General features: G+C 45.7%; 1 protein-coding gene across 17 annotated transcripts; it reads right to left on the reverse strand.

Moving 5' to 3' along the window:
• Positions 1–1,142: 1,142 nt before the first annotated feature.
• SRRM1 (serine and arginine repetitive matrix 1) lies at positions 1,143–19,347 on the reverse strand. Of its 17 annotated transcripts, none has more exons than XM_032709874.1 (19): positions 19,259–19,342; positions 16,732–16,821; positions 15,230–15,352; positions 12,902–13,072; positions 12,573–12,685; positions 11,969–12,169; positions 11,273–11,476; positions 10,681–10,800; positions 8,883–9,154; positions 8,677–8,757; positions 8,256–8,342; positions 7,461–7,605; positions 7,167–7,208; positions 5,443–5,547; positions 4,129–4,593; positions 2,999–3,176; positions 2,365–2,559; positions 2,027–2,151; positions 1,143–1,432 (listed from the first exon to the last, which is right to left on the reverse strand). In XM_032709874.1, the coding sequence occupies exons 1-18, from the start codon at positions 19,277–19,279 to the stop codon at positions 2,047–2,049; spliced, it is 2,718 nt and encodes a 905-aa protein (XP_032565765.1). In that variant the 5' UTR covers positions 19,280–19,342; the 3' UTR covers positions 1,143–1,432; positions 2,027–2,046. The 17 variants fall into 17 exon arrangements, with proteins under 17 accessions (XP_032565765.1, XP_032565764.1, XP_032565777.1 ...); XM_032709873.1 differs by having other exon boundaries at positions 2,013–2,151; XM_032709886.1 differs by adding an exon at positions 13,651–14,932 and having other exon boundaries at positions 1,143–2,151; positions 19,259–19,310.
• Positions 19,348–21,198: the final 1,851 nt, after the last annotated feature.

The raw sequence follows: 21,198 nt of genomic DNA on the forward strand, positions 1-21,198 counted from the left end.
GTGCTAAGATTAAAAGGCACTGGGAGGTCACCAAACCCATGTGGAAGCAAGACTGGGATGATAAAGGAGGAGGCATTAACCCTTGGGAGCTGCACAGCCCAGGGCTCTGCAGCCTCCCAGTCATTTGTGCTGCCCAGGAGCATCCCAGGGAAAATCCAACTGAAGGAGCCCGGGATCAGCACGTCCCATATCCAGGGTCTGTGGCTTCATAAGCACCAAATCCACTCAAATGTACTTTTAAAAATGTCTTTGTCCAGAAGCTTCTTGGAATTTATTATACACATTTTAATAACAGATGATACTCAACATTCAAGCTGCTGAAGTAGGTTTACAAGCACTTGAGGATACAATGATACTTATGCTAAGAAACAAAGATGCAGCACATAAGGAAGTGCAGGAGCTACTTTGAAATATCCCCTTCCACCCAAGATCTACAGCAGCCCTGCTTTAGTTCAAAACCCTACACCATGGCAAGTAAAAAGACTCATCAAATATCTACACTTCATTGTACACATCACATCTACTTCAGATGCAGGACAAAAAAAAATTCAAAAGTATGTTCCATTCCTCCTTCCAGAGGAACCCCAGACTTCAGAACTGATTTGATTTCAGAAGCACAGCTTGAGTTTCTAAAAGAATTCAACAGCAGTAATCCAGCAAGTTTCCAGTATGATGATATGGGGGTTGGAACTGGGTAACATTTAAGGTCCCTTCCAACCCAAACCACGCTGTGATTCCATGATTATGGAAAGGCAGTGAGCCCCCAGGATTCCACAGATTCCTCACACAACTACAACTCCTTCACTAAGTTAATTAAACCTGCTGTTCATTTTTTGCAGGACCTTGAAACATTTTACTTGCTCTGAGACAAGCCATTTCCACAGCACACGTTTGTTTGCTTAAAGCTTCCCCATCCTATCAGTGCTGACCAGATAAGGCTGTTTGACTCTTGCTTTGCAAGAACACAACAGGAGCATCACTAATTAAAGGGCTCTTCCTGCTCCCTCAGGACAGTTAAAAGCCCCAATTTTTCCAGAGCCAGCATACTGGATCAAATACTTTTTCATCTCTGAGTATTCATGAACCTCGTACAAAAGAAAGCTGATTAGCAAATGTAAATGCCCATATAAAAATAGCCAACATCTGTTTAAATTTAGAAATTTATTTTGTTTAATCCACAAGCTTTATATAGCTTTAGTTAAAAAAACAAAAACAAAGAACAGTGAAAACATGACAATATCCAAAGTTCAGGTTCCTCAAACTTTCAAAGACCACATCTCTGAAAGTTGCTCTGACCATTCCGAAGAACCGTAACGAGACAAGATTTATGAATTGGGGCAACGACAGCTCACAAATAAAATTTATGGAACTGAAGGAATTATATTTTTTTTTTGTTTGTTTTTTTCTGGGACTGCTGATCATGGAAACTGCCCTTTAAAAAAAGAACATAAAAATACAAATGAAATTCCAGTGTTCCAAATCAACATGTTAACATCAATATAAACCCACAGTGTCCTGGTAAACAACATGCTTTCATTTATGTACCATTCTAAATTGCTATTCTTGATTGGCTTTAATGGAGACTATACAGGCAACAGTAGAAAGCATTAAAATATAGATGTACTTCCTTGGAATTCTGCAGTGGTTTTACTCCTGGGCAAGCTTACAAACCACAAAGGTTAGTAGCATCATGTAAGTGGATACAAAAGAAGTCAAATGAGACCCTCACAAATTATGCTCGAGGCTTTGTTGGAGTTCAAAGAAACAAGGGAATTGATGGTCATGTTTCAAACCTTCAAAACAAAATTCCTACTGCTTCTAAGAAGTCTCACTCTAAATGAAATTATGCTGTCAATGAAAGAATGTCACTAGTACACTGTGGACACCTTTTGTAATGTAAATCCATGCCCTTTTGTACATGGTGAACCTCAACCTAGCAATTATTACAACAAATGTTATATTCTAAAGCTCAAACACATTTAGCAATTTGAAATTGAATTCTGAGTACAAACCAAATAAAATGTACATTATATCAAAGGGCCGGGCCTAGGATGGGGGGGATACTTGCGCCTTCCTCATGGACCTCAGGGCCTTCTCTCGCAGGTGCTTCTCTAGGTCATCCAGGTTGTCTTCAGGTTCACTTTCTGTCTCCTTCAAACAAAGACAAAGCCCTGATTCAAACACCCAAACCGAGCCAGGCCGAGCCCTCCCAACACCACAAATCCCGAAGGGAAACCCGCGACACACCAAGGGCTCCCTCTGGAATCACCAGTGTCAGTCCCCAGGAGTGCAGTGCAAGTCCACCCCCACCTGCCTTCTTACACTGGACCCTTACAAAGCACAGCTCAGGTACCAAATTCCTACCTTTTTGGGTTCTGTCTCTGCTTCCTGGTCTTCCTGTGTTGAGGTGGTGTCTGCTGCAGCCACAGCAGCAGCTGCTGCGGCCGCGGCCGCCTTCTCCTTCTTGTGTTTTTTGTGCTTCTTGTGCTTTTTATCCTTTTTATGCTTCTTATCCTTCTTTTTCTTCTTCTTCTTGCCGCCCCCTTCTTGATCTGAATTCTGTAACGAACAATGCAACATATTACAACTCATCCCTAAGGCTTCCAAATTCTCTGGCAAAGAGTGGAAGTGTCCCTGGGAAACACCTGAGGTAAGGATGCCAAACAATCTGTTCTCTTCCTGCTAGGAATAGCCTAAAGTTTGCATGCAAGACTACTAAGCACAAATAAGCCCACTCCACCTGACATCACAAAACTCATGCAGACTCATAAAATGGGACATTTCTTCCAGAATTTCTATATAAATAGCACTCATATTCACACTCTGAGATGTTAAGTTTGAAAAATTTATGTTGCAAATTGTTTTTAACTATGAAAAACACCCCAAGGATCTTTCTTCTCCCCCCCGTGTGAACAACCTCAGAGCTGCTCAGCAAGCTCAGCCTTCAGGAACACAACTTGCCCTATGACCCAGCATGGCTTTATGAGCAAACAAATACCCTGGCAGGTGAGGGGCTCTGAGTTGGGCTTTTGGCCTTTTTTGCAGGTGACCAGTTGGCAGAGGGAGAACGAGAGCGAGCAGGAGATGCAGGTCCTTGGTGCTTTTTGGGTGCTGGCTCGGGTGACCCCGAGGCCGAGCGAGACGAGGACACGCGCCGGGGGCTGGGGGTGGAAGCCCTGAAAAACAGAAGAGTCACAGTCAGGGATGAGACACAAGTAAAAACTAACCAAAGAGCCAAATTAGTGGGGTGCTTATAACTTGGTCAAGCTGTCGCTTAGAAGATGATTAATTGCTTTGCTGGCACGTTACAAAAGGCCAAACAATCCAATAGCACTGTGGGTCTGTGATGCAGGAGGATAATGCAGCCTGAGAGCCTGTTAAACAATCCTGCTGCTGCTCAGGAGTGATTGCTCCCTTCCTAATATCACCAATTCATTAACAGTCAAGAGAACAGCAATGCTATTGGATCACCCAAAGAAGAGTGCAAGGCTTTCCACTCAGCTACATCTTCTTCCCAAAACCATAAGCCAGCACCATATTTTTGACTATCTGCTCATAAGAACAGCATCACACTAAGCACAAAAAGATTTTGAATTTTAGTAGTTTCTCTCAGATGACCACCTGCAAAATTATTTATGAGCTAGTGAGAAGTGTTGGTTCCCTTCCACAGTTAGGTTTAAAGATAAAGTTCATTGATCTTTAAAGCCAGCAATTAGAAGAGAAGGCTCATTCCAGTGCCTCAAGGAGGCTTATAAGAAAAAGGGAGAGGGACTTTTTATGCAGGCAAGCAGTGACAGGATGGAGGGAATGGTTTTAAACTGACAGAGGGCAGGCTTAGATTGGATACTGGGAAGAAATTCTTTACTCAGAGGGTGGGGAGGCCCTGGCACAGGTTGCCCAGGGAAGCTGTGGCTGCCCCATCCCTGGAAGTGTCCAAGGCCAGGTTGGACAGGGCTTGGAGCAACCTGGGCTAGTGGACCATGCATGGGGGCAGAGCTGAATGATCTTTAAGGTCCCCTCCAGGCCAAACCAATATGAGATTCCGTCACCCCCTGGCTACTCCCGCTGCATCACGACAAAACAAAAACCCCTCGTGAAACCCCAAGCAGCAAAGACGGATTGTTTTACTTTGTCTTCTTGGGTTCAGGCGTCCTGGACACCCTGCGGATGGGTCTGGAGCTGGGAGATGGGGACTGTCTCCTCTGGGGCGACGCCGACGCTCCCCTCCGCGGCGGCGGTGGGCTGGCAGAGGGGTGGGAAGCTCGAGGCCGTGGCGAGGGCGAATGCCTTTTGTTTTGCGGCGGGGAACGTGTTTCCCGGTTGGACCTGCTGGGAGGAGACCCCTTCCTGTGCTTGGAGGACACGGAAGGGGAACGGCGCTTGGCGGGCGGGGAGCTCCTCTGCTTCGGCGGCGGTGGCGAGTGGGAGACTCTGCGCTTCGACTGCGGGGAAGGGGACGCCCTTCGTTTGGGAGGGGGAGGAGGGGAAGCTGTTCTTCTCTTGGGAGGTGGGGATGGAGAATATCGCCTCTGGATAGGGGGGGAGTATCTCCGGGGAGAGGGGGAGCGCCTGCGAGGGGGCGGGGATGGAGACCTGCGGAGAGAACCGACAGTCAGGGGCCATCCAGGCCTGGGAATCCAGTCCTGCAATTCACCCCAGGAGGGGAAACGGAATTCTTCTAAAATCCTTTAAAACTTCTACTACAACCCCTTAAAAGTTCTAAAAATTTAAAAGGAAACTCCTTCAAGACCTCTAAAAACTCAAACTAAGATCCTTTAAAAGTTCTAAAAATCGAAAAGGAAACTCCTTCAAGACCTCTAAAAATTCAAACTAAAATCCTTTAAAAGTTCTAAAAATTTAAAAGGCAACTCCTTCAAGACTTCTAAAAATTTCAACTACAACCCTTTAGAAGTTCTAAAAATTTAAAAGGAAACTCCTTCAAGACTTCTAAAAATTTTAACTAAAATCCTTTAAAAGTTCTAAAAATTTAAAAGGAAACTCCTTCAAGACTTCTAAAAATTTCAACTACAACCCTTTAGAAGTTCTAAAAATTTAAAAGGAAACTCTTTTAAGGCTTCTAAAAATTCACACTAAAATCCTTTAAAACTCGTTGCCCAGAGAAGCTGTGGCTGCCCCATCCCTGGAAGTGTTCAAGGCCAGGTTGGACAGGGCTTGGAGCAACCTGGAATAGTGGAAGGTGTCCCTGCTCATGGCAGAGGATGGAACTGAATGAGCTTTAAGGTCCCTCCCAACCCAAACCACTCCACGATCCGCGATTCCGGATTTGCTCCAGGCATCCAGTGCCATCCAGGCCACGCACCCACCACCCACAATCTCTCCCCAGCAAGCTGGGAGCCAAGGAACTGGTGAGAGGGCATTTCTTTTCCCATGTCCCAGAGGGAAGGGAACAAACCCAGAGTCCCTCCCTGAGAAGGGCCCTACCTTCGCCGGGGCAGGGATGGGGAGCGCCGGCGCCGGGGAGGGGGGGCCGGGGAGGGCGAGCGCCGCCGCCGCGCCGGGGGTGGAGAGGGACTCCTCCTCCTCCTGCTGCAGAGAGAAAGGCACTGCTCAGCAAACCTCCAGCAAACCTCCAGAAAACCTCCAAAAGATTCTTCTCTGCCCTGCTTTCGCTACACAAAAGCGCCTCGTTCGCACGGTTTGAAATGAAACCCTCCTGGAACCACGGGGGAAAAACAGACTGAAGTCTTTGTAAAGAGTGTGAGACAACACATGTTCTGCTGTGACTCTGAGTCCCCCAGGGACAATTCCACACTCTGCACGACCTGATGCATCACCATCTTGTGGCCAAAGATGTGGCCAAAGATATTCCAAATGTTTGGAATAACTGATGGATAAAGTGTCGAGTTACTTTTCTCCACAGTGTGAAACTGCACCCCCGAAAACAGCTTTTAGCTACGGATCTGAAATCCAAAATCGTTTTTTCTTGAAATGCAGAGAGAAAAAAAAAAAAAGAATCAGAGTTGTTGCTAAACTGCAGCTATCTGGATTAAAATTATTCATGAAATGAGCCATTTTCTGCTACGCCAGGTTTACAACAGACTTCTGGGAGGGGAAATTTTAATGCAACACATACTGGCCTAGAATTTTAAAGGAGGGGAATATTGGTAAAATGTTCTTTTTAAAAAAAGCAATTAAGATAAAATGACTGGATAAGGGAAAAATGAAAGCAATTATAAAGCAAAGCAGCTCATCTACATAAACTGAGATTCAAAATACAATGTTCTTTTATGATTCCAAAAAAACCCCAGCCTTCAAAGCTGCTAATTGTCCTAATTAAACATACATTTATGCAATAGGCAGTTGGAGAATTCAGCATGTTGCAAAACAGATCAAACCCTTTGAATTGCAACCTGCTTTACACAGAATTGTTTGACAAGATCCATCATCAGAATGGTAGTTGTCCTACTTATCTCTTACATCATGATGTATGCTGTGAGGATCTTCTAGCTGGGGCTTAATTACAGCTTGCTCAAGGGTCATTACAACAAATTAATAAACCCATCAAACACCCAGCTTCCTGCACCTTCCTGTATTCCCAGATCAACACAGAGAAAACAATATCATAAATAAAGTGCTGACAATAGTGCCTACACAAAAGAAAATAAAGGAGGTGTTCACTTCTAGTCTACTAGTAGTGGTTTCAAATATCTAATGAACTGAGGAATGAGACTTTTGAAAACTCCAGTTATCTGGGACCCTGAACATCAAGATCTCATTTGCTCGTTGCAATGGGCCTGGAGGGTTTTAGTCAGTGGCAGCAGGAATCCAGTACTGCTCATCCATCCTTCCAACCAGGTATTTGGGGTGAGGAACCCCAAAGAACACAAGTGTTCAGGTGTTTGCAGGTATCAGTAAGATGTCAGAAACACTAATGTTATTAATGTCACAGGCTGATATGAATTAACAAGTAGTGAGCAGGGAAGGAGACAGAGCAGGTGTTGCTCCTCTTTTTTTTTTTTACCCAGTGAAATGGCCCCAGATCCAACACATCAAGGAACCCATCAGTCTGAATTTCCCTCACCTTACTACCTTGAGTGTGCAAACCCAAAGGACAACAAGTACTTATCCACGACAGTATAAATGACAGCCAGTCTAAATGATTTTCTAGATGTAAATCCTATTTAACAGATGAATTTCTAACCAACCTTTTCATCACTGGCGATTGCCACCTCTTTTCCATCTGCATCCTGAGAGCAGTGGAGGAAAAAAAAACAGAACAAAACAAATCTATCTGCCAGGTATCTGAGGCAAAAAAATCAACACACTCAAAGAAAGGTCAGAGTCATTTTCGCCAAATGAGGAATGAAATCTTGAAACGAGATTGGGCGAGCTGGACGTGACTCAACTGTGATGTATTCTCTGACAGATGCAGAGCAGATAAACAACAAACAGAAAAAAAAAAAAAGATGTCAGTTATGCTCAAGTTAAGAAGGAATTACCGAGGGGAGGACTCCTTCTGTCGTTTCCGTGGAGACGGCGAGGGGCTGCGGGAGTGCGAGTGGCGCCGGCGTCTGCCGACCTCCCCGTTCTTCACGTTGGACCTCTTGGGTCTTTCCTCTTCAGAGGAAGATGAAGAACCAGAATCTATAAACGTAGAAGAATCACTCTCTGGGAAGTGATCCTCGTTACACTCATCACAGTCACTGACACGCCAGCCCCCGACCTCCTCTCCCGCAAAACAAGGAGCCGCTGTCTAAAGGCGGCTCAACGAAAAACATGGGCTGAAGTCAAGTGATAAATAAACCCATCAGAGCTGGGTAAAAATACTTGCAGCAACCCAACTGTCCCCAGAAAATTTGATTAACCAGGTAATTTAGAAGGTGAACTGCAGTCACTTATTGAGTGGACAAAAACCTACACCAGGCCCAAGTGAATTTAGTGATCTCGAAAATAAAAGGGTCCCAAACATTAGAAATATTAGGAAGTAACCTACAACAAGAACAGACAAAATAATCCACAGCACACAATATTTGTGTGTGATGTTAAGAGTTTAAAAGCGCAACTTTTAAAGATGCAAACCCGTTAACAAAAGATACATAACAACCTTTAAACTTTAATTCTTCCTGAGAAGCAATTAAAGGGACCTCACCATGAGTGGCAAATCTATAATTACATTTACAGTAGCACTGCAGAGTGCACAGTAGATAATTTTTATCGGTGTTTGAACTTAACCTTAACTACTTCCTGCAAAAGCAAACTACAGTCCAGTTTTAGGAAATTTCTGTCCTCCATACCAGATGACGACTGTTGGTTTTGCCTCCTGTACTGGCGCCTCTGTTGGACAGAATCTGCTGCAGCCATTTTACCTCCTTTGTCTTCTTCTGAAAGGAGACACATGGGCAGAACATTTAAACCAAAAGGCACAAATGTGCCTCATTCAGGCAGAAGCAAAGTCACCTACAGCAGATCATCAAGCACGGGGTTTCCCCCCCCCAAATCTTAAGATAACATTAAGGCTGGAATACGCTTTGGGTGAGCTTTTTTCCAAGAAATCTTATCTAGAATGAGGCAGTGTGAGTGATTATCTTTAGCCTTCTGGAAACTCTTGCTTTCAGTGCCAGACTGTTGGGTTCAGCACCTCGCTGCCCTTCACTATCGTGCATTTTTGACTAAACACCCCACCCAAAAGCAGCGCTGAAAAGCGAGAGCCGTTACCTGATTCCGACAGCTCTGCCTTCCTTGGCTTTGGTGCTGGCGAGGGAGACTCTCTTTTTTCAGTACTCTTATGTTTGGGTGCTACAAGACAAGAATCAAATCGCTCAGCTGCGACTCAATGCACCCTTCCACGCTCTTCTGCCCTTGCAAACTGCACAAAGGCAGAACGTGGTCGAGCCGGGAGAACACAAACATCGTCCCCTCACCTGAAGCTCTGCTCGGCGAGACAGAGCCGCGGCTCTTCCTGGCGCGGTTCGACTGCTGCGGCGTCGGGGACCGGCGGGGTTTGGGCGGGGGGCTCGGGGGCGGCGATGGCCGGTGCCTCCGCCGAGGAGGGCTGGTGGAAGGGGAGAGCCGGCGGGTTTTCCGAGGAGGGCTGGACACGGTTCTTTTGGGAGGCTTCTTTGGCGGAGACCGGGAGCGCGAGGAGGAGGAGGAAGAGCTGCTGCCGGACAAGGAGGCCGAGGAGCGTCTTCTCCTGCAAATCCAAGGCCACGTTAGAGCCCGGGCAGACAGACTGTGGGCATTGCAGCACGAACACAGAACTGCAGTTGTTTGCAAGCACAGACATTGAGCCACAGACAACAGCACTTCCAAAACACGGTGGGCAGCCTCCAACACTTGGTTGGTAGAAGAGGAGAATAACAACCAATCTTTCGTAGTTATTCTTAAACTACATAGTGAGCTAAAAATTGTTAGTGTCACCTTCGCTGGCTTTCTGTCAATCTACAGGCTACCACTAAGCTTTTCCCCTGGGAACAATTAGTTTTGTTTGGGCCCTCTAACTTTTGGATGGTTAAGAGAATTCTCTGTGTTAGCACGTGTGATTTAACGATCTTCAGGACAGATCTGTATAAGAGTTTAGTGTGCAAGTACACTGAAATGGCTTAATACCAGGAGGTAAAAATCTCAGACAACTTAAGGACTTAACAATTCAGAATCAATCTATCCATCCTGATGTTTCAGTCTTTCATCTTTACTTTGCAAATTTTAAAAGGTAGGGCCTCAGAATTCTGCGGCAAAATTTGTGGCAAGTTCTGTTGCAATTGTGTACCTGCAGAATCCACCTTTGGCTGCAGAATTCCTGAGAACCTGGAAAAAAGAAACCCTACCTTGAGTGAGATAAACATTTGCTGAAAGGGAGCTCTTGTACATCTTGCAACATACATGTTTGATACTGTTCACAGTTCTCCCAGTAACTGTGTGAAATGAACATATTGACAAACTCAGGAAATAGTCACACCTTGTCACAAAAAGGAAGAAGTGTTCCTTCCTCAAAAAGAACAACTGCTGCACACAGGAAGCATCACTTTAATTCTCTTCCTATGAGGAGGATAAGAATCTGTTCTCTCCCCATGAAGACAAATGTCTATTTTGCCATTGCCACAACCACATAATTTACTCTGCAAGGCAACTGAGAGCTTTGCTACTAGAACCACTGCTCATGCTGTCAAAACTGTAACTTCCAACACCAGAGAGCAGACCTTGAAGGTTTTTTAAGTAAAATAATATGAAGAAGAAACACATTCAAGTCCAAATTTGATTTTGGTTTCAATTTTATGTGATGGAAATTTAAGTCGCAATTAAAAAACTTCCAAGACTAAAATCCAGTTACTTGTTCTCATTTTTTTCCCCAGGCAGGGGGAAAAAGGTATAAGACTCAAGCAAAAAAAGTCTTAAGAGATGTCATGTCCATCTATGCTGGGAGCTACCCAGAGCCATTTGAAGAAGTAACAGTTCTGAACCTGCCACTTTTCAAAAAGAACAGTGATGAGAACTCCACCTCAGTCAGAAGAAATCATTTCACAGCTCCAGTCGTGTTCCCCCACCACACACTCAGGAAATGTGACCCTGCAGCGTTCCCGTCCCTCTAATCCTACACCTGACAGCACGAAGGTGAGATGAATGAGGTCATTCTGTTAACACCTCCTCCTCACAACTAGTGTTCCCTTCAAGCTTTCCAAGTTTAACACTTCCAGTTGTCTCAAAAAGCAGGAATCTTACCTCCTCACGGGGGACCTGCTTCTTCTGTGCCTGGGTGGGGGAGGCATTCGCCTGGGTGGGCTCCTCCTCCGCGGGGACGGCCGTCGGCGCGGGCTCGGTCGCCTTCTAGGGGAGTAAGACCTGTCATGATCAGAAATTCCAATGAAAAGCAACTACCTAATTCACAGACTGGAGGAAATTTATCCTCAGGGCACCGAGTGTTGAGTTGCTTTTCTCCAAGTGCATCATATTAAGACAGCAGTTAGGTTAAGGTGCAAAGTGTACATTCACACACAAGTATTTTACAACATCTTCAGCAACAAACCTGTCTCCTAAAGAAAGGTTACACAATTCCCATTATCTATCAAATGCTATATTCAGTATTAAGTAGCCCAATTCCTTCTCCAGTCAGTGTTGGTCACTGTGAGCAGCTTCTCATTAACTGATAGAAAGAAAACACTCCCAAACACGTTTACGCATCAAATGCATCTTTCTCATTCGGCCTAAAACATCCACAGCTCAACACCTCTACAAACATCACTAACCAAGAACAATAAGTGGCACCTTCAGCAGAAAATAGTCATCCTCAACCTTCAGTCACTTGAAGTCCTACCTTGACCGTGATCTATGACGCCTTCTGGGTCGAGAATGAGACGGAGAACGGGATCGAGATCTTGACCTTGACTTGGACCGAGTTGGGGATCTTTGACGAGTCTTCTCTTTCTCCTTCTCTCTCTCCTTCTTTGAATTACGTTCTGGTGAAGTTTCCTTAGTCTCTGGTACAGGAGGTTCAGGTTTAGGAGCTTTTGGGATATCACTGTTAAAAATAAAGACTTTATTTATAAGCACATACAAACCATAGCCCAGAGAGCATCCAGATATTCCCCTACAACAAACATTCTCCTGCCCATCCTCTGACAAGATGCTCCAAAACTGTAAAAAGAGTTGGAACATGATACAAGTATTCCAAGAGAAAAGGTAACACACAGGCTAAGTGCTGGGAGATAAGGTGATACTGTCAGGAAGTGAAAATAATGACCAGGATAAAACCAGAGTGGCAGCAAAGCCACACTGCCCTTAGAATTCTACACAGGGAAAATAAATCTTACTGAAGAATATTACATGAAGATTATTCAACGAAGATTATTAAGAGAAGATTACTAAGTGAAGACTATTAAATGAATTCTTTGGCTGTTGCAGGGGCACAAGGGAGAAGCATGACCCCAAGTCAAGTCCCAGTGAGGCATTGAGCTAACTTTCATTTTTCAAAGGTGATCCACAGTTCTACACCCAGAGTTCTCCCACTCACCTGTTTGAAGTTGCCTCTTGAACAACGGTCTCCTTTGGTTTCACGGAGGGTTCTGGCTCAGGAGTGGCCTCTTTCTTCTCCTGGGCAGGAGTGGCACTGCGGCTCTTGGTCCGGTGGTGGGGGGAGCGGGAATGGCTCCGCTTCCGCTCCCTGCGCACCGGCGACGACCTTCGCCGAGGGGAGGGAGACCTGGACTTGCGCCTGGCAAAGGGAAGAGCCACTGAGTAACGCTGGGACAGCCAGGGCTGGAAGCTCTTCTGGACCAGGGAGACTCTCAGCACTGGTTACAGCAGCCAACACACACACAGAAAACTGCATTCTCTGCTGGTAACTCACAAATTAAGGTGCAAACAAAAATCCAACCCCCCAAACCAAAACCAACAAAGCCTGGAACAGATAACCCATTAAAAACAGCTCCCAGTGCAAACAACACCCATGGCAAAGCAGTCTTAGTTTACTTGCAATTCCTGTTCTGCAGTAAGTCAGGCCAGCCTGCTACAATAGCTAAGGGGACTATTTCCAAAGTTCCATTAATTTTCCTCTGCCACGTGTCCTTCCTCTGTTCTACCATATTCCTGATACATTGTCAGTGCATTTTCATTACCTTCTTGGACTCCTGGATCTGTCTCTTTTTTCTCTGTTGTCTTTGTCTTCCTTATCTCTCTTCTCCTTGTCTTCATCTTGTTTCTTCATAGAAGCCAGTTTCTCCTGCTCTATCTGTGCAACCAAATATCACCACTTAACTCAGAGGCAGCACAAAGACCTTATCAAATATGTATGTCCAACACCAACAAATAACTGCTTCAGGACTAGAAGATGTTGCCCAGACAGCAGAATTCTGCTGAACTCAAAATGTCTACTGAAACAGTCATCAAATTCTGCCCAGTGCTCACAGGACCCATCCACAATTCCATTAAAAAAAAAAAATCCTACCTGTCGCTGTTTTATTTCTTCTTTCTTCAGTTCCAGAAATGCAGTTGGAATACCAGCAATGTTTTCCTGTGCACTTAATAGCAGTGGCCACAGTTCTCCCATGAACTCCCTAGCATTTTTCCCATTCAAAAAACCAGTCAGGTTGATTTGCATCATTTTGGAATCTGGGTTCTGCAAAGAGATATGACAGGAAGACAAACCGGTTATCTGAAAAAACAACAGTCAGTCTATATCAAACTTTAATTAAAACTACCATGGGGGCTAAAATACATATACACTCAAGAACTATTTTTTTTTTTTTTAAATCTTTCCCTAGTGATTTCTCATCAATATAAGTTTATTGTACTAATATTTTTTCTTTTCTTTTTGTGTCTTACCATAAATATTCAGAAAGGCCTGTTAATCCTTTGTGGGTTTCATAAGTAATTTTGGACCGTGTAGCTGCCCTACAGGAAATCAGGGGGCCTTTAATTTAACACACCCTTACAGTGCTGCTACAAGATTTTAGAACTATGCTCTAAACATTTTTTTTTTTTCCTGATGGTTTTGACTCTGTTTGCTTGGAAATCTTTCTTAATATCTGCACAACGGACAGAAGCTGTGTTAAGTGCCTAAGAACTGGAGATGACATCCTGCTAATCCCTCACATCCTGCTGTGAAAGGCCAAGAGTCATGCATGCATTTTCTGACTTCCTCCCAAAACTACACTCTGCCTGCCTGAGGGAGCACACACTACACAGGTGCCTTACAGGTTCTCCTCAAAGTCATCGTGTCATGGCCACAAAGGGTTAAGAGGTCAAAGAGGTTCAAGGTTAAAGTGGGCTTTTTAAATTCTAATGTTGGTTGTTGGTCAAGCAACAAGGTCCATATAACAAGCACAGCTCAACAGCACAAAGCAAGTACAGATTCCAGGTGTCTTCAGTTTCTTCTTGGAACCTTGGGGGGGTTTGGAATCGCCAAGTCCCCTGTAGAGAAAGATGTTCCCTTGGCTTGCTTCCGACTCCCTACTGCAACTCAACCACCTTGAGTTTAATGTTATATCATTTATCTAAATTGCAAAAGACGAACAAGCAATAATGAGTACACAACCACAAAAAAAGAAAAGATTGCTTTTTTTTTTTTTAAAAAAAAGTTCTAAAAAACTTTAATCATGCTCAGTACAAGGGGAATTAAAATGAGTATTCAGATTGTATTACACTAACACATGATAAGAAAACATTTCCTATTACCAACCCTGGCTTTAGTTTAGCTTAGTACTTAAACTTATTTCCCCTTTTTGTCCTCTCTATATAAAAGCATCTAAATATTCATGAAACAGATACTAATCTCTTCAGAATAAAGTGAAATTTAAAGGTGTTTTTTTTAAAACAGCAATACCTTTATCAGTTGAAATGTCAACTGTTCTCTCAAAACACAAAGGTTGAACTCTTAGGAAGAAAGATTAAGTGTAAAGTACATCAGCATGAGAATGTTTGCCAATAATTCATATTGTACATCTTTTACTGTCCCTTGGGTTGCAGTGGCACAGTGGCAGATATTAAGAAAAACTGAGTGTATTACCACCTCATATTATTCATACCCTTCACAAGAAGTTTACTGCATTAAATGATCTCAATAACGTTCATACTGTATCAGTCTGAAGATTAACTACAGCAAATACAAATACTATCTGTATATATTGCCTCCAGTAATTAACAACAGGAAAAAATTAACAGAGATCTACAGATCTGGCCTCTAAACTGACTCCAGCACTCTCCATTAAAATACCATCCAATTTCAGAATTCCCCTCATGCTGCACACAAAAAACCTGATCTACTTTACAGTAATTTCAAGAGCAGTGTAAAGCTTTGCCCAGTTGCTCTTTCCTGGATGTTTTGGTTCGGCCACTTTACACAACTCACCTCCAAACACCCACTGCATCATCAAGGGAGTTGGGTCAGAGCGACATTGGACACTCACTCTGCTGTGACCTAATAAGGTGATGGTGCTATACTTCAGACGCAAGGAATAACTTCCATTTTGGTTCAGGCCTTTTAAATCATAAATCACATCATCATTAGAAAATTGCTGTCAAAGTAACTTAACATGTAACAGCAAAATTAAAACAGTAAGTTTGATTCTTTTTTTTTTTTTCACCTGAGCAGTTTGCAAACTATGCACCTTCACTAAACTTCCAGCCTTACAGCTGTTACACAGTGAATTTCTTTCAAAAATATACATAGTAACAAAAACCCCTCCTAACTGTACTTGAGAAATTCACAGATTCAATAGAATTCATAACAATTATGTTACACATTTAGAAACAATAGCCACAACAAAACTGTTACCTTCACTTCCAACTGGTTGAATATAAATTCAATTACTACATCATCTTCAAACCCAAGGATTTCCGTTACTCGTTTTGTTATCCATGGTTTGATTACTTCCAGATTTACTTTGCTCATGTCCACCTACAGCAAAGAGCCAGAAGAAACAACATTTTCACAACAAGCCCCTTCACTAAACACAGGAGCTCACAGTGCTTTGAATTCTTTCACTGCACACACTCAGTTTTATGCTGCTACATGATTACCTCGGCCCAGTTTTGTTTCAAACCACTCTGCCCTTGTTCAGCAGAGGTTACAGTTTGATCAAAGGACACCTTTGGACACCAGGACTTTACTTTTCCTAATATAGATTTTCCTGTATCTCCTGAAGAGCTAAAATTAGAAGCTAGAGATGGGAAGAGAAGTCAAAACACAGCAAATTTCTAGTAAACTCTAGTAAAGTACCAGCTAGAGGAGAGAGTACTGGTCACTGCCTTCATCCAATCCAGTTTCCAGCAAGTTAATGAAACCTACTCAGTGATAAAGCAAATCTCAGTTCAGCTCACCCATTCCCCTGACTCCTGTCCCCCAGACTTCAACAACTTCCCATAAATCATGAAGCACTCAACGTCAGGAGAGAATTCAACCATTCCAAATATCTTAATTTACAAAATCCTCACCCCAGATTGGAGCACAGCCCACTTCTCTACAGAAATAAACATTTGTGGATGTTTTATTCATGCCTCCATCCACGGAAACTATGACCACGTTATCACATTTGGGGAACAGCAGGAATGACACAAGGCTTTGAATTCCTTGGAATGCAATTCTTCCAGGCATCAGTTTTTGTCATTTACAAAACCCAAACCCTCCCAGGCTGAGCTCTGCTCTCAGCTTGGCTGGGTCTCACCACAGGTATCTCAGCAGCTTTATCAGCTGCTGCCTGGGCACGTTTGGGAAGCTCAAGGAAGGACCAGCTCTGTGCTCTGAAATAAAACACTGAATGACCAGGGGTCTCCCAACAGCAGCTGTCCCTGGAGCATCCCATCCACCCACCTGAGGGACACTCCCTCCCTACAATCCCAGGGAATTCCACAGGGCAAAGCTCTGCAGCTCAGCAAGGAACCCTGAGCTGTTTCTGCAGCTGCCCTGCTCTGTGTCACTGCAGGAATGTCCCCACAACCACAGTGCCCTTCAGCACACTGCTCCAGAAAACCTGAAACAACAGCAACAAACACCACCCCAAAAAAGGGCATTGGGGGGGGGGGGCTGCATCTGAGGACGCCCAGAATTCCAAATTGTTAATATCTGCTGGAAAACTGATTTCTTTTGAAGGTGCATTTAGTGCTGTGACCAGATCATGGATAGCACTGCTCTGTCTTTGATGCTCCAATATCCTCCAGGGTGATTTTAGGGAAGACATCCCTCAGCTTCCCATATGTTCCACCTGATACCCAATTCATCCACTGAAAAACCTCTTTGCTTGGTGTGTCTTACTTCCCACCTCACCCCAAGCCACTTACCTTCTTTTCTAAGCATTCTGCAAATTTCAGCTGCTTCAACAGCTTCTTCTGCTTGTTGCTGAAGCGATTGTCCTGCTCTGCACTGGTTCCCTGGAGCACAGGAAACAACAGTTTCAGCCTGTAGGACATTCAATCACTCTCCAAGGATTATTTCCCCACATATCTGCACTGGATAGAGCACAGCAGCACCAGTGAAACCATCCTGTAAGCCCTTTTTTTTTAATTATTTCAGGCAAAATAAGCCTTTCCAGGTGTGTTCAGCACAACAGCCTTTCCCTGCTGCTGAGGGGTTTGGGGTGAGCAGCTGCAGAGCCCCACAGTGACACCTCAATCATAACTGCTCACAAATTAAAGTACAGGAGCCTCAAACTGCCAGGAGAAGGGTTTGTGCTGGAATGCACAAACTTCCCAGAAGGAATAAAGTCTTTTTCCTCATTCCAGGAACAGAAATGTCCTATTTGCTTACAGTGATTATCTCTGAAACCCCTGGGTGACTTGTCTGGGGCAAACCACCCCCCTGGGAGCCAGAAGGGTACAAAGAATATTCTTTTATTGATCCTCCTCTGTTAAAAGTTGACCAACTCATTCCACTTGCATGGACAGACACTGCAGGTTAATTCATTTGGAAGGGAAAGGCCTGGAAGTTCAGTTCTGGAAAACCTACTTGTAGAGAAGTCAACAGAACCAGACAGGAATAAGAGGAAGTGCAGAGCTACAGCCAAACCCTGATGGGCTGTTAAAGATTCAGAACAAACCCACGGCCTGGGAAGTTTATTCAGGAAAACAATGTGACTGATGGAAAACATGGAATTTAATCCATGTCATTCCCTGTGCCTGGAGGAAGGGGCTCAGCACCAGCAATAATAGAAGCTGTCAATGAACCAAATGAAAAAAACCTCAAAATTCTAAGCTCCCCAACCACTTTGGTCAGTGGACCAAATTCCCACCCGGAATGAGCAACATGACGTGCTGCAAAGTCATCACACATGGAAAGGGAACAAACTACTGACATTCCCATTTGCTAGTCCAGACCATGAGAAGCCTAAAGACTGCCTGTGGCACAGGCACTTAACAGGATTAAGCCTGTTTAAAACTCTTTATAATATCTGCAGTCTGCTGTGGGGCTCAGAACAAACACACCACTTGCCAGTTCACCCAGCAATTCAATGTTCTTTTTGGGGTTTTTTTTCAATTCTTTCACAACCCAGAAAGGAAGGAAGTTTTTTGTACCCTGTTTCTAACACGTGGCAAGAGGCAAAGGGAACCAAAGGGACAGAGCTGGAGGGCTACAGGAATTTAAACACAGAGACAAAACAGTTTGCATTGAAACTTCACACACGTGTGAAGAACTGAAAGAACTATTAATAGGAGCTTTCCTGAGACAGGGAGTCCAAACTGCTGCTCTGCTGCACTTGTGTCGTTTCACAAGAACTTTGGTTCCTCCAGGACCCAGACTAAAGCCAGAACACTGTTCACAGCTCCAGTTCAGTGCCACGTTGCTTCTGTTTTTATAAAATGTCACCTTCATAGGCCAGTTTAAAAGAACGTTAGATTTCTAATTCAGTGTTTTCAGCCCCAGTAATTGTGCTGTCAATTACAACCACTTGCTTTGCAAACTTTGTAACAGCTGCGCTGGAACAAGTACAGATTTAACTCGTAATTATTTTTCTCAACACAAAACTGAATGGAGGGAAGGGTTAAGTGTGTGCTGTGTTTTAAAAAGCCTCCTAGTTGCAGAAATTGAAAAGAACAAGTGAATGAATCTTGAAAATTTAAACTGGCTTTCAAAATTACCAGGGAAAACCAAAACTAAGGTCGTTCCAATGGAAGAAAAAGCTGAAAAGAAGCAGGCATTAAACCTAGGCAGGTTTAATGGCCTCTGCAGAAAATGCAGCATAGCTGCAATGGAGAGACAAAACTCAATGATTAAAATAAGATATCAAGGTTAAGAATAAGGCATAACTTCGTTTTGCCATGAATACACTTAACAACCTTAAAAATCCCTCTCTTGAAAAAAAAAAAAAAAGGCGGGGGCAGGTTTGTTTGGTCGCTTCGAACGCGGACACAGCAAAACGTGGTCAGCGCAGAGCGGGGCTCGCTCCCCGCGGCCTCTCGGCCCGGTCCCCCCTCCCACAGCCCGGGGGGCTCGGGGGTCGCAGCCGTGACACGGCCCCGCGTGGGTCGGGCCCTGAGACCGGGGACGGCCAAGGAGCTTCCCCGCTGGAAAGGGGAGTTCTCCCAGCGCCAATCCTTCAGGCGAGGATCTCCCAGCGCCGATCCTTCCCTGCCCCCTCGCTCCCCTCACGCTCCCGCCCGGGCCGCGCCGCCGCCATTTTCTCCGCGGCGAGGAGCCTGCGCAGGGCGCGGGGAGGAGGAGGGGGGGGAGGTTGCTCGGGCCGCCGCGCGAAGCAGCGCGGCCCCAGCGCGGCTCACGCAGCGGGCTCGGCCTGTCCCCTCCCCGCGCCCCGTGGCGGTGCGGCCGCAGCGCAGCCCGCCCTCAGGGCCTCGGCGGGGCCCCGGCACTTACGCGGAAGAACCCGGCGTCCATCTTGGCTCCTCCGCCTCCTCCCGGCCGCGGCGCGCGCTGCCGTCCCGGCGTGCACCGCGCGCCCCCCCCAACCGCGCCGGAGGAGGAAGAAGGGGCGGGGGGGAAAGCGCGAGGGAAGGGGCGGGGCCACAAGGTGCCTGTCCATTGGTTGGAGGGTCGGACGGGGGCCAATCAGAGAGCGTCCCGCGGCGGCGCGCGCGCGCGCGCGGGGGGGTGTGCGTGCGTGAATGCGTGACTCCTGCTCTCGCGAGATGTTGACACGCGCGGCTGGTTGCGATGCCGGAGTCTCGCGAGATCTCGCGTGCCCTCGCGGGGGCTGTGACTATCCCGCAGCGATGGCGGCGCGGACGGTTCGTGAGGGCGCAGCGGCTCCGGCCCGCGGGAACAACCCCCGGATCGACATGACGGGGGGTTCGCGACGGAAAACGGGGCTCTGCAGCCATCACAGAATGGCGGAACGGTTGGGGTTGGAAAGGCGTTCTGGAGATCACCTAGTCAGAGGCAGGGTCACTTGGAGCAGGTGACACGGGAACGCGCCCAGGAGGGTCTGGAATGTCTCCAGAGAAGGAGACTCCACGCCCTCCCTGGGCAGCCTCTGCCACCTCCACGGAAAGAAGTTCTGCCTCATGTTGAGGTGGAACTTGTTATGTTTTGCTTTATGTCCATTACTTCTCGTCCTGTCACTGGGCACCATTGAAGAGAATCTGGGACCATCCTGTGACACCCCTTGGAGATATTTGTGTGGATTGATGAGATATTTGTGCGGATTTATGGGTCCCTTCTCAACCTTCCCTCCTCCAGACTGACCAGGCCCAGCTCTTGTCGTGTCTCCTCATCTTAGAGATGCTCCAGACCCCAAATCATCTCTGCAGCCTCCACTGGACCCTCCCCAGCACCTCCTCATCCTTCTTGTCCTGAGGAGCCCAAAACTGGACAGAGACACTGCTGTGAGAGTTCTCTCCCCACACCTCAGGCACCAGTGTCCAGGACAGCAAACTGGTGTGACTGGTGCCACCACAAACTGATGTGACTGGTGCAGGTCACACGAATGTGACCTGCTGGAAGATGTGGGCTGAAAGATGTGGGAGTGAAGTTACAGCTCACTCAGGTCAATACAAATTTACCCACAGTGACAGCCTTGGGTTTTGTCCAAAAGTAACTCTTATGTCCTTCATCTTTAATAAGGATAGTTTGCTTTAAATTAAAAATTATTATTAATAATTAATAAATGAAATTAATTGCTACTCAAAGCAGCACGGCTGCTTCAGCAGCAGCCATGTGAGAGACACATGGGTTTATGGTTGTGTTTTTGAGAGATAAATTGTTTATGGGACTCAGGAATAAAACCCAAAGAACATTCTTGTATTTTATCTGCTTAGACCTGCCATGATCTGGGGGAGTGCTGGGCTCAGCTGCTCCAGCACGGTGGATTGAGGGGAAGGAGGACTGGGATGGGGGTCAAGGAGGTGTCAGGAGTTCAGTTGTCAGCTACACTTGGAATTGCTTTGTGGTTTTGTTGGGAAACGCGAGTTCCAGGCGGCCGGGAGGGAGGAGGACACTAGGTGGAGCTCCGTGCTCTCTGCTGGGGTGTTGAGGATGAAACGAGGGGCGAGAGCTGCCGCCCTGCAGGAGTTTTTGGGGTCGGGACTTACCCAGCGGTACAAAATTCAACATTTTACCAGCGTATTTGCATCTCTGAGGTGCCAGCTGTGGGACTGAAGGACCCGACCTGCTGAAGGTGCTCCAGAAGAGCAAAAGGAAACCCCACCACTGAGTCTTGCAAGACCAGCTGTTAACTCTGACCATCGAAAAAAAACTTGCAGGGATATTTTTTTTCTACCCTGCAGCCCCAATGTCCTCGTTGTCACTGCTGAACCAAAGCACAGAGCAAGGGGCTGGAAATGTTGCTTGTTCCTCCC

This window comes from Chiroxiphia lanceolata, chromosome 24, assembly GCF_009829145.1.
Source record: "Chiroxiphia lanceolata isolate bChiLan1 chromosome 24, bChiLan1.pri, whole genome shotgun sequence".
Classification (NCBI taxonomy): Eukaryota; Metazoa; Chordata; class Aves; order Passeriformes; family Pipridae; genus Chiroxiphia; species Chiroxiphia lanceolata.